Source organism: Marmota monax, unplaced genomic scaffold, assembly GCF_021218885.2.
Source record: "Marmota monax isolate L192 unplaced genomic scaffold, Marmota_monax_Labrador192_F-V1.1 WCK01_AAM20220418_F8-fsc00400, whole genome shotgun sequence".
NCBI classification, from domain to species: domain Eukaryota; kingdom Metazoa; phylum Chordata; class Mammalia; order Rodentia; family Sciuridae; genus Marmota; species Marmota monax.
In genome coordinates this window covers 631,339-646,869 of record NW_026692772.1, presented here as the reverse complement: position 1 = coordinate 646,869, position 15,531 = coordinate 631,339, and the positions used below count along the sequence as shown (strand labels likewise).

The 15,531-nt window shown below is 51.6% G+C and overlaps 1 protein-coding gene across 3 annotated transcripts in view; it reads right to left on the bottom strand.

The window, feature by feature from the left end:
- Window positions 1-15,531, bottom strand: part of Qrfpr (pyroglutamylated RFamide peptide receptor) — a 56,738-nt gene that overhangs the window by 28,423 nt on the left and 12,784 nt on the right. For 2 of the 3 annotated variants that reach the window (XM_058580131.1, XM_058580130.1), the window contains exons 1-6: window positions 12,844-13,744; window positions 10,322-10,383; window positions 6,595-6,830; window positions 5,424-5,521; window positions 1,407-4,720; window positions 833-924 (exon numbers count right to left, since the gene is read on the bottom strand). In XM_058580131.1, coding sequence (XP_058436114.1) covers window positions 4,320-4,720; window positions 5,424-5,521; window positions 6,595-6,830; window positions 10,322-10,383; window positions 12,844-13,087 — 1,041 coding nt within the window. In that variant the 5' untranslated portion in view covers window positions 13,088-13,744 and the 3' untranslated portion in view covers window positions 833-924; window positions 1,407-4,319. Of the gene's footprint in view, window positions 1-832; window positions 925-1,406; window positions 4,721-5,423; window positions 5,522-6,594; window positions 6,831-10,321; window positions 10,384-12,843; window positions 13,745-15,531 lie in introns of those variants that run through there. The other variant, XM_046447134.2, reaches the window with a different exon arrangement.

The following is a 15,531-nucleotide window of genomic DNA, read 5'->3' as shown; positions in this document are numbered from 1 at the left end:
ATTTCAGCTACTTGGGAAGCCGAGGTAGAAGAATCCCAAGTTGAAGGCCAGCCTGAGAACTTTAGTGAGACCTTTTCTGAAAACAAAATGTAAAAATGGACTGGGGATGTAGTTCAGTGGTAGCATGCACAAGGCCCTGGGTTCAGTTCCCAGTACCGCAATAATCAAATATTTTAAAATATATTTTTATACATTTATAAATATGTTTTCCATACTTTCACATATTTTATAAAGTGAGAAGACCTGGTCGTTGGGACTGCACAGCATGAAAGAGGGTTTCCTATGGAAGTTACTCTATGCTTCACGAACATACATCTGTGCTGGAATAAGGTTTCACACTAATCCAGTTCATCCTTCAACATCTGCAGGAGGAGGATTGGGAAATTTGAAGAGAACATACTCTCACCTGGAGACTAGTTCATAGCCCACCAACTTAACAGATCACAGGGAAAAGAAAATCATTGAGCATTAGAGTAACTGGTTAAACTAGGTTTTGACTGTTAATATAAGAAGCATTACTAGCTTTACCAAGGGCACACTGAAATCATACACAATTACTAAGCATCAAAGAATTTTTGCTTGCTTTTTTGATGCTGGGGATTGAACCCAGGGCCTCATGCATGCTAGCCAAGTGTCCTACCCCCAAAGAATATTGAATGTTTTAAAACTGTAAAACCATGGGGATATCAATCTCAATCCGAAAAAAATAAATTTAAAATGGAAAGTAACTTGAAATTTTAAAAAGTGTCTCTATTGGGATTTTTCAGATAAGCAGAACAAATAGGATATGGAGACAAAAAACCCAGACATTTATTATGAGGGAGTAACTCACATGATCCGGGAGACTAAGAAGGTCCAAGATCTACCCTCTGTAAGCAGGAAACCCAGGAGAGCCAGTGGTCCTTCTACCTGGACCCTGAAGGCCTGTGAACAGAGGAGTCAGTGGTCTTAATTGCAGTCCATTTTCAAAAGCCCAAGAACTAGAAGCTCCAATGTTTGGGGAGAGGAGAAGATGAATGCCCCCTCCAAGCACAGAACAAGCCCACCCTTCTTACACCTCTTTTGTTCATTTCAGACACCCCATGTTGGAGGATGGCCACCCTCACTGGTGAAGGCAACCCCCTGCACTGGCCTCATTCCCATGCTCATCCCAGACACACCCAGAAACCCTGTTTCACTGCATCTGAGCACCCTCAGCCCAGCCCAACTGGGCATCACAGTGGCAAACCCATCTTTCTGCTCAAGGACCCTTCTCTGCTGTGCCTCCTCTCTCTCCTCTGACCCCCGACCCCCACTGCCCCTCTGCCTCTCTCCCAGCTCATTCTCTCTCACGATCCCTGTGCCACTGCAAGTCAGTCACCCCGTCCCACCCTTCTCCACTTCACCTCCGTGTCTCCCCACCTCACCCTTAGGGAGCTTCCTAGTTCTTCTTGGTCTCTCTTCTCCTGATTGTCCACCCCATCCCAGCATCCATAACCTCTGAGGAGGCAGGGTCCATCTACAGTGGGGCAGGGGAGATGTACTTGGTGGATGTGAAGGGGAACAGAGAACACTGGTGTTGAGGACGGGGTGTGTCACTACACACTCACACCACCTCCAGGACTGGGCCTCCATGAGGTGGTGCCTGACCGTGGGAGGCTTGGGGGTAGCAGGCTGGGTCCAGGCCAGTGATGGGGCATCTCAGGACAGGAGTGGGTCTTAGGATCCCAGAACCAGGGAGCATGGCCAGGTCCTGGTCTCCCAGGGAGTGAGAACAGAGGCTGAGCCTGGGTCCTGGCCACCGAGGGGAGAGGGCAGAGGTCCAGCCCAGGCCTGGTCACTGCTGAGGCAGGAGAAGCACAAGTTCAGCAACTTAGGGTGCCACAGTCTGGCTGGGCACAATTCATGAGCCACTTATCAAGCAGAAATGAACTTTATTTTTAGAACACACACCCGCACCACACGAGCTCTTCAGGAATTCCCTCAGAGCCCAACTGCCACCACCGGCTTCCCACAAGCCTCTCAACACCCCCACTCCTCCTGCTCTTGAGGCCAATTGGCTGGGTTGCATGGGAGGAGCCAAAAGAGTCCCCCAATGAGCAGCTCTGTGGTCTGAAAGGGCGGGGAAACAGCCCAATGAGCATCACCACAGAAGAGCCAATCAGCTGGCAGCTGGAAGTTTGCTGGGGCCACTGTGAGCCAATCATCAGCTGGCAGCTGGAAGTTTGCTGGGGCCCCTTTGGCTGTGGCTCTCAACATTCATACTATAGGTTTGAGCAGTGAAACAGACCTTTTTTCCTGCTTTCATTGATGTCTTACCCCATGTTGATTACATGGAAGACGATTTTCTGTACCTCAGTCCTACACCCTGGATCCCAGGAAACCTTTGCAGCCCTCACTCCAGGCCCCAGATAAAGGAAAACCAGGCAGGTGAAATGAGTGAGGTCCGCGAGGAGAACCAATGGGGAAGCACTGCAGGGGCAGAAGACAGGGCTGAGAGGCACTGGGAGGCTGGGAGATGGGAGAAGGGTGGTCACTGCCCAGTCTTCAGGGCCCGTCCAAACCCAAGCCACCCCACCATCCTCCCCACTCAGGGTCCAGACGGGGCCCAGACCTTTGGCCAAGAGAAGTAAATTCTCAGTCACAGGCCCAACGTTGCTCCTCCCTGAACTTTTCTAACAGAGCAAGGACAGTGTGTGTGTCGAGGACGAGCGGGACAGCTTCCAGGACAACTTGTGCCTCTACCTCACACAAACGTGAGCAGAGGTGAACGTCTGTGGTCACTAACACCTGCATGTTTCTAGACCAAGCTCTGCAAGGCTTAAGAAGTTTAAAACTGATAATGAAAAGGTCAGCGCTGTTGATCCAGCCATGTTTCACCATCCAATAGGGAGCACGTGTGCACCAGGCCTGGAGTTATGACTATGCCCACATCCGTGACTCTGACCCACTTCTAATGGTTCAGTGTTTAATGACAGTGTCTTGTCACAGGACAACTAGACAGGACAGGCAGTTAACCACACATGATCCACCTCCTCTGCTTTACTTCCCCGTGGTTCCTCGGCAGGGCTCCCACCACCACACGGTGTCCTCGTCTTTTTCACACATGCTTCGACACATGAAGTCGAACGTAACTCGAGGGTTTGAAGGGCCTGGGTTCTCTTGTTCCCAAATCCTAAAGCTCAAATCCTAAAAGGTCCTGAGAGTTGCTGGACTTCCCTTCCTTCCCTTTACCCCGCTGGAAGAGTGGATGCTGCAAAACTGGGGCAGAAAGCCTCCTTGGCCATGAGGCGGACACTGGACTCTGGGAATCACAGACATTAAAGGGGAAATGTGGGGCCCTATGGTGGCCTGGGGTCCCCGACAGTCAGGAGTCGGAATTCTGGAGAGAAGGTGATTGGGTTCGAGGAGGCTGAGGGAAGGAACATGAATGGGGACTCCATTTCCCCACCTGACCCAGCTCTGGGTGTCAGCCTGGGTTGGGCACAGCAAAATCCCTCGGGCGTGGTGTGGACCTCCCTCGTCTACTTCCTACGCAGAAAATCTCTTGTATGTAGGAAAAGTCCTGCATTCTGCTAGTGAAAATAAGGGGCAGAAACACTAGTGGAGACTGTTAGAGGGGTCTCGATACTTCACAGCCCATCAGCAAATGGGACCCCAACTCTTCTTTGAAGCAGAGACACAGTTATAAGACAGACACAGGGAAGTTGTGCAGTCAGGACCTCAGGGGACATGAGACACAAGAGCAGGGACAGGCCGCAGAGCCCAGGAGCTCAGGACAGGGGCCTTCCCACCCTCTCCACACTGAGCTCCCGGGGACTGCAGTAGGGAGGGAATACAGGGAGACAGAGAGTTTAGGTGACAGCCACCACCAGAGAGTGGTCCCTCCACAGCTACAAGAAGTGGCAACACAGGCATCGCCCCTGTGTTGGGTCTCGCTGATTCTCCATCTTCTTTGACTTGATGGCACAGACTTCATGTGCAAAAGACCACACCAACTCCACCAGGGCACTGAACAGTCCAGCGTGGCGTCCACTGGTTAACCTGGCGGTCAAGGAAGAAGGTGCAGCAATTCACAGAAAGTCACAGTCCACTGACTGCACAGGGACAAACTGCTAGCCACGAACAAAGGTCATTGTACACGATAGTTAAAAGACCACCTTAATGATCACCAGGATGCTCTAATACTTTTTCAAAATGGTGTCTTCATGTGCAAGGTAAGTTTAACTGGAAAAATTGATTTTCCTTCTTGCCATCATTTTAAAAATAAAGTCTCTGACCATGGCTCAAAATAACCTGAGATTGCAATCTGTAGGACACTGACCCCGGGAGCCACCCCATTAATGCCCACTGCCCAGAGCAGGACTCTCCAAGAGCTCGGGGCTGAGGAGGGCCAGCGGGCGCCTGAGGCTCCTGGGGCCCTGCAGCTGCTCGCACAGCTTGACCTCGATGTGGCCGCCGCTGAAGGCTTCCACCCTGGTCTCCTCTACAGGGTTCTGCCTCCCACATGGCTTTGCCTTCCTCCGCGTCATCGTGACCCCTGAGTCCCCAGGCCTCTGCGCTGGGGAGCAGGGTTCCTTTACTAGGCAACAGCAAACTGCAGACAAGAAATTTTTTTTGAAGTTCTCGTTCATAAACGCATAAACGATGGGATTGCAGATGGAGTTGGAAAAGCCGATGATTTGCACGATGGCAAAGACCATCTTGACAGTGACTTCATCGTGCTCCTTTTCGAAATTACCTGAAATAAAGCAGCACTTCAGAATGCTTGTTTTACCATGAATAAAACAGACTGCTGCTCCTGGCCCGTCTTCACCACAAACTTACATTCACATAAGGGGCAGAGGCCCACAAGTCTCAAGAGCACTTGGGGAGGCACCTGTATCTCAATAAATGACCTTTGGGACGAGGCTGCATTCTTGGGAAACAGTCGTACACACGTAGCCTGGTGCCTATCACGGGGACTGTCATTCAACCCAATGCTCCAAGCATCCTGCCAACTAGAGCAAGAGTCACCTGTGAATGTTGCTGGTGTTCCAGGAACACAATCACACCAAGACCCACACTGGATCCTGGGTTGCCAGGGAGGACTCCTTGAGGGAGTCTGGCTGAAATCCTCGGCCTTACTACACTATGCCGGGAAGGCCAGTTCCAAATAAAGAAGGTCCATGAGGTGCCACCTCGCCCATGTTAAAGAGGGAGAAGAGACGGGGTCCCGGGGGAGAAGAGTCTCAAAGCGTCTCTTTGTCTTCTGTAATCAGGGACAGCTTGGTCACAGTTGTGCCTAATTGCCTGTCACTTACTGACTGGCGGTCCTTCCCAGGAAGGTCCTGCATTCCATGTCGGGCATTTGATTATCCGAGCGGAGAGAACACATCCCAGTGACTCATCGCCCATTAGCAGCCCACAAGCGAGAAAGCCCTTCGCCCAGCACAGACACTCACCGTACTCATTCATCATGTGAACCACGTGGAATGGCGCCCAGCACACGGCAAAGAGGGCCACCACCGTGACCATCATAACAACGGCTCGCTTCTTCCTCCTGGACCCACAGGGAAACACGGGTTGTCATTCGGCCGGCAAAGGTGTCCAGCTGGTGGCAACCCTTACAGCCTGTGCTCACTGTGGGCTGGTACTCGACTAGTGATTGGCAAGAATATGCCACTCACATTCCCAACAAGCCCCCCGGGCAGATGCAGCCAGGGGCACAGAGAAGCTGAACTACTTTGCAGAGTCAGATGGCCAATGAGGGGGCACTCTGGATTTGAATTTAGGCAGTCTAGCTTTTATTCATGGCATGTTGAAAAGCATTCATACCCGTGATAGGAAACTGTAAATACTTATGAAATGTGTGAGCCCAAGGAGGGAACAAACACGCAACCCTTTATTACGTCTAGGGAGCAAGGTCTTTACACAGATGGGCACTAGAGGGCACTGCACACCTGGCCCCTTGGAACCCGTGGAATAGCCAGGCCTCTCCCCGTACTGCTCCAGCAGTCATAAAGTAGAGATGGTAAGATAAAATATATGGACTGCACGTACCATACCAGTAAACTGTGTTTTAAAATTGCTATGCGCGAATAAAACCCAAAAGTATAGACTTCAGGTACAAATAAAATATCAATAATACTGATTTTTAACAATAACGTGCTCCAGTTTCAAAGCACCGGTACACGTTGTTGATGTATGTGAGTGACATCCTAAGGATGGGCTGTGCCGGCCCTCGGACGTCTGGGGAGAGCAGGTCCTGCTCTCCAGGTGCTGGTCTTCATGACAGCTGGCGAGTTTCAGGGCAGACCCCCGGGGACCACAGGTCCTGGCACCAGCCCTTAGCGACGGCCAAGCCATCATCGTCACACATAGATAAAAATGTAGCAGTGTGCCCAATCCCAGGGATGTTTCTATCTACAGCCACAGCGCCTGTTTTGACCTCAGAGCGGGTAATCTCGCTCTTCCTGCCTCAGCACAGTCTCATAAAACCTGAGGGTTTACAGGCCAGCCATGCTCTAAATCTGAGTTGGCTAAATCACGAGGGGTTCTGGGAGCCCTGGCGAATGTCCCACCCCAGCATAACTGAGTAAAAGCACTTAGAGAGGACCGTAGCCTGGGACCCACCTGGCGATCTTGGACATTTCCTTCCCATGAATAGTCCGAAGCACGGAGCCGTCCCCCACCCTTTTCTTGACCCAAAGTTCGTAGCCGATTTTGCCGTAGAGGACCAGCATGACCAGCAGGGGCAGGAGGAAGAGCGTGACGAGGATGAAGGTGGCGTAGGCCTTCTGGTGCGCGGGGCTCGTCCACTCCTCCAAGCAGCACACGTGCTCCTTCTCGTACAGGAAGTCGTACTTGATCTTGGCAGAAAAAGGACACGGTTAGGAGGACCAGCATCTGCACCCACAGGGCAGACGCGGCCCAGAGCCAGCAGCCACACCGCAGCCCTGCTCAGCCCCCCAGACGCCCCGCTGTGCGGGTCCCCCGGAATCATTTTTCCACGGCTGCTTGGTTAGGAAGTGTTTTCCACACAACTGCTCAAGTTCTTAAGAGTTTTGTGCTTTTATTTTCATTTTCTATCTTTCTCAACTTTTATTCCCCTGGCTACGAGTTCTCAGTTGGCTGGAAAAAGCACAATTAATAAAGTTCATGTTGAAAACATTTTGCATCAGATGCCAGCTAGCTCAATATTCACTGAACCAATCAATTAGACTTTTCTTTCTTAGTTGTTGAGGAAACAGACCTGGGAGTCCTCAGACTTCTTCCTAGCAAGAGGCTGAGAGCCACGTGTTTTACTAGTCTCATAGTAGAATGATCCGGTTGCTTGGAAACAGATCAAAAGGGCAACTGGTCAATTCTGAGATAAAAAGCAAATTGGATTCAAACTCCTGTCCGATTGTATTTATTTGCCGACATGTTCATACTGTTTCTGGCAGACTCATCTTGTACATTCAAAAACATTATTAGGAACCATGACAACATCAATGGTTACTAAAAGGGCTCGTTTCAGGACCAACTAAACGTTTATAGCACATTTGAAAGTCATGTCTGAGTGACAGGAATAAAAATGAGGGAATCTGTCCAACTGTCCAAACCACTTCAACCACCTTGGACTGTTCCAGGTGAACACTTAGGTATCAGGCATATTCTGCCTGCACTCCCAGCAAACTCTGTCACTAATCATCAACATCCATTGAAAAGGTAAGAAAATTTAAGTTCTCATCCAGGTGTTGAGGGAATACAACGAGGAACAGTAACATTTAGTGGGGGAAAAATTCTCCCCAGGAATGGGATTAAAAAAGGAAATTCATTCCGACTTCAGGTAAGCAGACCTTAGAGGGTCAAAGGGGATACCTCCCATTACATCCCACAGCTGCACGGGAGACTGGTGGCCTCCACACAGGACTCTGCAACAGTGGGACAAGCCCAGGCTTTCCAACAGCACACCTGGATGGGATTGTGACACCCGTACCAGGTCCTCCACTGCTCTGGCTGGTCCTGGGGCTGGGACATGCTGGGCCCACATTCTCACCTCCTCTTCCATAATTACCCTCTCCCTACTCGAATCCACACCGAGCACCAACTGTGGCCATCAGTGAAGCCCTGGACCAGGCAGTAGAGCCCATGCCAGGACCTCTCGCTTCCCTGTCAAAGCCTGTTTCTGTTCAGGGTAAGGCCTGGCATTTGGGGAGATGGTATTTTGACAAACGTTGGGACATTGTGAATTCACAGGTCACAGTGAGGGGGCAGAAGGGACGATAACTTTGATTTAATCACTTCCTTGCTTCCAGGTCCCAGAAACTGTCAGACATCACTCCTGGGAGGCCACCAGACAGCAAGGCCCAGAACTTCAGGAGTAGTGCTAAGATAGCTGCTGCCCGTCCCCGTGGAAACCAGGAGCAAGAAGGTGGCCCTACTAATGCACTTATAGTCCCTCAAAAATGAAATCGAACAGCAGGCAAATCTGATTTGGCTGATCTGGGTTTGACAGGGCAGCTTTGCCAATTAGATCATACAGTACACATTCTCTCAAACTAAACAAAGGACTTATACATTAAAATCCATGTAGAGTACACAATAAGATGATTTTATTGAAGAGATTGGTGGATCGAGTTTTCCTCCCAAAGGCTAGAAATGCACTCCAGGTCATGGTCTGCACATGGAACATCCCCCAAAGGCTCAGGTGCTGAAGGGCTGGCCTGATCTGCAATGGCCAGAGGTGGGGCTTTGGGGAAGGGATTGGACCAAGAGGCCCTGACCTCCTCAGCGGATCGACCCACCGAGGTACTCGGAGCTGAAGGGAGTACCGGGAGACGTGGACACTGCAGCAGGAGGGACCTGGCTGGAAGGAGTGGGTCCTTAGTGCCCCTGGGGACTGTACCTTGTCCCTGGCTCTCGCTCTGCTTCCTGGCTTCCAAGAAGGAGCAGGTTCCCTGGACCACACCCTTCCACCATGATGCTCTGCCTTACATCAGGCCCAGAGCAACGGAGCTGTCTGACAGAAACCCTTGAAAGTGTGAGCCCAATAAGTCTTCCCCCTCCAAGTGGTTCTTCTCAGGTACTTGGCCACAGCAGGGGAAAGCTGACGTCTCCTGCTGAGGTAAGGGTAGGGTCAGCTGCAGGAGCTGTGGTCCAAGCTGTGTGGCCATGAGGGGTCTTCCTGAGCAGCTGGCCGGAGAGGGAAGCCATCAGAAGCCTCAGTGCTGGTATCCTGGGGAGACCCAGGGACCAAAGAGTCTATCACGGGCCACAGCCATCCCCAGAGGGCACCACCTTCAGAGGACCTCTGCCCTCCATCTCCCCGCCCTCTTTATGGGCTCCCGAGGAGAGAGAGGTGGCAGAGAGACAGGAGTCGAGGCAGAGAAGGAGCTGACCACAGCCCCTCACAGCTCTGGGCCTGAAATCATTCCAAGCAGAGGGAAAGGCAACGTTTAAATTGACTGCAAGTATGAGTGATGTGATTGTCTCCGGACATGGTGTTTGACAAGGGGCTGAAAGTGACCAGAGGAAAATATCACCTGAGTGGCTGGAGTAGAGTTGTGGGGTCCACTCGGGCAGCAAGAAGTGGCTTTGTGCTCTCACCCACACAGTGCAGCCCACTCAGCCCAGCCCCCCTCATAACCCAAAAAGCACTGGCTACTTTCCAACTGTGCCATTATCTTGGGGCCCACTTGACATCCTTGCTGGCCCTAAAGTTCCATGTTTGCCCACCTCTATTCACAGCACAAAGGGCATGTCCCTTTAAAGGCTGCCTTGTGCACATCCTGTCCCTGAAGCCTGCCTGTGCTAGGCTCCCTGTGCAGGACACACTGAGGCACAGCCACAGGCTGGGCCACCTGCAATGAACACACTGCTCCCTTGACCCTGAAGCCCAGGCCGGGTGGGCCTGTCGGACAAGGTGTGGGAGGGAAGTCACAGAGATGATCCCTTGACATATTTCCAGTTTCAGTTTGTCAATGAACAGAGGCAGGTAAGAAAGAACTAAGTAGACAATCTTAAAAACAAATTTTTATGTGATTTAAAAATATAAGAAAAATCTAAAGCAATCATTGAACTCTTAAAATGCCGCATGACATGGAGAGACACCGGCATGCTCACCTTGCTGTGGAATGCATTAAGTGACCTTGTAAATTTAAAAATGTTTATTTTAAAATTAAAATCTTCACAATATCAAGAAGAGCTGGATAAAACAGAGTGGGGGAGTCTTATTTTACTCGGGTTAAAAGACTTCCTGTGAAATAGCTGAGGTCACACAAATGTTCTGCAATGCTCTTGAAGGAAAGAAAATGACTGCAATTAAGAGGGGTGAGAAATGGCTCAACAATCGTCACCAGCCCAGCCCCAAGTCTACCTGCAGCTGCTGCACGTGCCACATGGGGGAGCCCACGATGATGGCCACCAGCCAGACCACACCTGCAGAATGCAGAAGTCATCAGAAGGGGCTCTGCTGAGAGGACCACAAGGCGCTGAGGGTCGGGCCACCAGGACTCCCTGTTCACCACGCCCCGAGACCATCCTCCTTCTCCCCTGCCCTGGGCAGCGCAGTGGGCTCATGGGTTCTGAACCCTTGGCCCCCTCCACCAGTTTTAAATGTTAAAAACTCCTTAATAACCTTCTCTTGTCTGTAAGGTAAACCCGACTCTGGGCAGCTGGTTTGCGTCCTGAACCCCAGTGCCTGCTGAGCGGCTCCGCGCCCCGCCCCCTGCTCCTCGCCCCAGCTCCTGCTCCACGAACCCCTGTGCTGCACACCCCTACTCTGCACACACACCCAGCTACTCCACGCCCCGCCCCTCCTCCACACAGGCCCCCTGCTCCACACCCCTTGCACTGCCCCCTTGCGCTACCAGCATTGGCCAGCCAGTCCTCACCGTCCATCCGTGGTCGAGGACGATCCATTTACTGTTTTGTTGCCCCAAATAAAATTCCAGGGAAAGTTCCTGGCCCTCGGTGGGAGCTGACCCATGTCTGCTGAACAGACTAGCCACTTCCATACCGGCCCCAGACCACATCCACCTTCTCTTCGTGAATCTAAACTGCATTATGTTAAGCCACATAACCTGGGCACTGTTTTCTGACCCAGGAAACACATAATTGTGACTTTAGAAACCAGCCGCCCTTTCTAAATACCCTGCCCCCCATTGTGAGTTTGTTGAGAGGAATTACCTGATAGGCTCTTAGCAAAGAAGAAAAAACGGTGTAATTACCCAGGAGCATTTCAGCCTAGGAATATTAACAAATTAAGAAGAGGCCAAAACCAAGGGCCATCTTTGATTTGGGGGAAATCAAACTCTGGTTTTCTTTCACCGGGCGAGTCATTATAAGACAGCACATTCCTTGGGTTCCAAGAAGCTGAGACTCGGGCCACACTAGGGTTGTTAGAGGAGACCCATGAACTGGCACCGTGGGCAGACGTCCTCCCCACCTAATGATCCCAGGTGGCTCTGGGGCTCCAGAGCGTCTCTGCACTCCAGCCTCCCCCACATCTACTGGGTTCTAGTCGTGTGGAGCTGCTCAGTGTCCAGTCCTTTTCCCATCCCTAGCAAATTCTGGGGGAATTGAGTCTCCTGGGCTTGGCTCACTGCCAGTCCTCCTGGGCTCCCCACTAGCCCAGGATGGAAGGCGCAGGGTGAGAGGGACAGGCTCACACAACCCAGGACCACTTCTGGGAGGTCCCCGATTGGGACCTGGGAGGGCAGCATCAGCTAGAAGGAGGCACAAGGCCAAGGACCCAGGTGTGACTGACAGGGCGGTGCACTAGCAGGAGAAACCACCTGTGGGGAGCTGTCAGGCAGCAGGGTTCAATGGCCGTGTGTCTCTGACCATAGGACCTGCTGCTCTCCAGGACCTTGAAGCTGGTATGCTTCCGGCCCACTGTCAGCGTGGCCTCCGTGTGTCGAGACCCATCTCCTCTTTCCCTTTCCTGCCTGGTGACTGCCTCCGTGTGTCCCTTTCCTCGTCCCCCTCCCCACCACACCACCTCACATATTTTAATGCTACAAGGTGGTCAATTATCAAAAACCCAGAGACCTTTGAATCCTTCATAGGAAAGACATGGCATAAATTTGAAGATAACTGAAACTAATGGATTTTCCCCTGTTGATTCATCCATTCATTTCCAATTATTTAAGATAAGTTTAGGATTGCAAAGCCCTCAGGAATCCTTTCTGTAATTCCACAATCCAATACTAACTAAATTGTCATAGCAGAAATAAATGCTTGCTGACACCTTTCACATGATATAGTAGTAAAACTTGCTCTCTCTGATGCCCACTCGGCTGCTTCCTGGGCCTCTGTTGATTTAGCAGCATAAATCCCATCAGTGTGAAGCCCATCCAGCTATGGATGACTGAGCGGGGAAGTTCTCCCAAGTCACTGTGCCAGGCAACAGGACGCACTTCAAATGTGCCACTTGGCATGTGGCACGTTCACCATGGCAGCTAATCGGGAGCAGCAGGAGCAGCTGGAGCCAACTGGGCATCCAGGACCCACTCTGCTCTCTCACAGCCGAAGCCTCCTGCTGTGCACTCACCGCCAGGTGCACCTCTGGCAGCCCTCCTGTCCTCTGCCCTCTGACCACATGTCCCCTGCCCCCTGGGGACCTGCCTGCCCTTGTTAGCTCAGTGCTGAAGGTTGAGGGCAAGGCCTCTGTCGGGCTTCCACAGAGGAGTGGGAGGTAAGTTTGCCTGAGAGGTGGCCCCAGGAAGTCAGTGTTGGGACAGGCCTGAGGAGAGATGGGGGGGCTAGAGGCAAATGGGGGGGCAGTCTGCACGCCTCCAGGCACCCAGGGCTTGCAGGCCCGGGGGGGGGGGGGGTGCGACCCTCCAGGGCATGCACGTGGTCCCCTAGCCCTACCAGCTCAGCACATGGCCTCACCTAGCATTGTGAAAGCCCTCTGGTTGGTGTACTGCCACTTCATTTTAAAAGGGTGGACAAGTCCCTGGTGCCTTTCCACAGCAATGCAGGTCATGGTGAGGATCTCCGTCACAATGGCGGTGCACTGGACAAAGGGCAGCAACTTGCAGATGAAGGCACCTGCCGGAAGGAAGCAGGACACGTCACTCTCAGAGCAAGGCCACCTGCCGCAGGTGGGCGCCCAAGCCTCTGCTGGGGACCCCATCGCTATAGCAACACTTAGACACACACAGCAGTGGAGATGGTGCCCGGCTTGTGTTTTCTCTCTGTTGGGCTCCCAGTTCCTAAATGCCACATGCACATGTATACCACAATGGGGGACGTGGGGGGGACAGACTGATATCTAGCCATTGATGATAAGTAGGGAGAGTCAGCGAGCAGTGGCCTCCTGGGGTCTAAACCACACAAGAATCTGATTCTTCTTCCCTCTTGGTTCCCTGTCAGATTGTCACAAAGGAACAGTGGTCATTAAACTCTCTGATGTCACCAGATTTCTTCTCTTTGACTCCTGTCCAAGACTCCCTATGCACATTGTGCCCCGGCACTCTTAGCTGATTTTATCTTCTCTAATGCAAAGGCTTCCAACTGGTGGCAGCCGGGCGAGATTTGGCCCACAATCAGGTTTTGTTTGCTTCATATAATACTTTTCCAGAAATTTCTGAGTTCACTGCCAGTCCTTTAAGTGTTTGTGCTACCTGTCTGGCCCCTCACCATCGGGATCTGTGAGCCCTGCTCTGGCACCCACCCTGCTCCCTGCCGCCTGCCTGTCAGAGCGCCGGAAGCTCAGGGCGCATAATGACTTGGAACAGACCTTAGAGGTCATGCAGTACTTCACGCCGAGGCAGAAAGAGATCTGCTCACGTCTGTCCAGTGTGCGGCCAGACTTAGCTTAGAGCCTGCAGAGAGGCCTTGCTGGCGCCTCCCACCTGAGGCCTCTACGCGGCTTCCTCTCCCAGGACTGACTCCCTCACGTGGTCCCCACGTCTGCTCACATGTCACTGTGATGGCTGATTTCAAGTGTCAGTTGCTGGGCAAAGGGAGCTGGCAGAACCATCTGTACATCAGGATGAGTTTCTGGAAGGAGTCAGCGGTTTAACCGACAGACTGAGTCGAGAGTGCAGGGGGCGCCGTCCACCCCACGGGTAGAGTGCAGAGGCCAAGAGCACGCAGGGAGGGTGAACTGCCCTCTGCCTCCCCGGACACATCTCCTCCTGCCCCTGGAGGTCAGCCGCCCTGGCTCTCCGGGACCTCCAGCTTGCAGGTGGCAGATTGCAGGGCTTCTCAGCCAGTCCCTCAGGACAAATCTCCTTCCATCCATCTCCATGATCTGCTTCTCTGGAGAACCCTGACTGACGCAGTCCCTTCCCACTGAGGCCGAGCTACCCTAAGGCCCTCGTTTAAAGCAGCCTCTCTCGTTCCATGTCCTTATGTCTCTCTTACTCCTTCCCCACCTCTTTCACCTTCTCCTGTAGCCATACATAGGTAGCTATGATAGATGCACATGTAATTACTAATTTGTTGCTATTATTTATTCACAGTCTCCCTGCCCCTTCCGGAATATAAACATCCCAAGAGCAAAGACTTTTGTCTATTTTCTGATGTATCCTCAACATTTAGAATGGCACACAGTCGGCCCTCAATAAATATTCATTGAATGGAAGAAAGTGGATCACTAGGATGCTCTTCAGCTCCAAAGGCATCCCATTCGGTTCTGAAGAGGCTCTAGCTGGAAGGAAGGGGTGCTTTTCAATTCCAGCCTCTTCTGGTTTTGCATTCAGAGAATCCCGGAGCCGGAAAACCATCTTTCCCAAACAGCAGCTCCCGTGTAGATGAAAAGTGCTTTCTCGCTCCTCCTAAGCCTGCGCTTCCTCAGTTTCCCTCTCTGCTCCTCATCTGACATGCCGCCCAGACCTCTGTGCTGGCTGGACCGTTCGGACAGGAGCCTCTGCGTTGAGGACGCAGATGGGCAGCCGAGGCCATACAGCATTTGCTTTTTAAATTTTTTAATTAGTTTATTTATTTCAGTTAGGTATATATGATAGCAGAATACATTTGATTCACTGTACACAATGGCAGCACAACTTTTCATTTCTCTGGTTGTGCACATGTAGCATCCCACCATATGTGCACATGTACCTAGGATAATGACGTCCACCTCATTCCACCATCTGTCCTGCCCCACTGAACCCTCTCTACCCTCCCTTCCCTTTGCCTAATAAAAGTTCCTCAGTTTTTCCCAGCCTCTCCCATCCCTGTTTTGTATCAGCTTCCACTTATCAGAGAGAACATTTGGCCTTTGGTTTTTTGGGATTGGTTACTTCCCTTAGCATGATATTCTCCAACTTTACCCATTTACCTGCAAATGCCATGATTTTATTCTCTTTTCATGCTGAGTAATATTCCACTGTGTATGTATACCACAGTTTCCTTCTCCATTCATCTCTTGAAGGGCACCCAGGTTGCTTCCACCGTTAAGCTATTGTGAATTGAGCTGCTATAAACATTGACATTGCTGTGAGCTGCTCTTTTTAAGTCCTTTGGTTATAAACCAAGGAGTGGGATAGCTGGGTCAAATGGTGGTTCCATTCCAAGGGTTCTAAGGAATCTCCATACTGCTTTCCTGACTGGTTGCACCAATTTGCAGTCCCA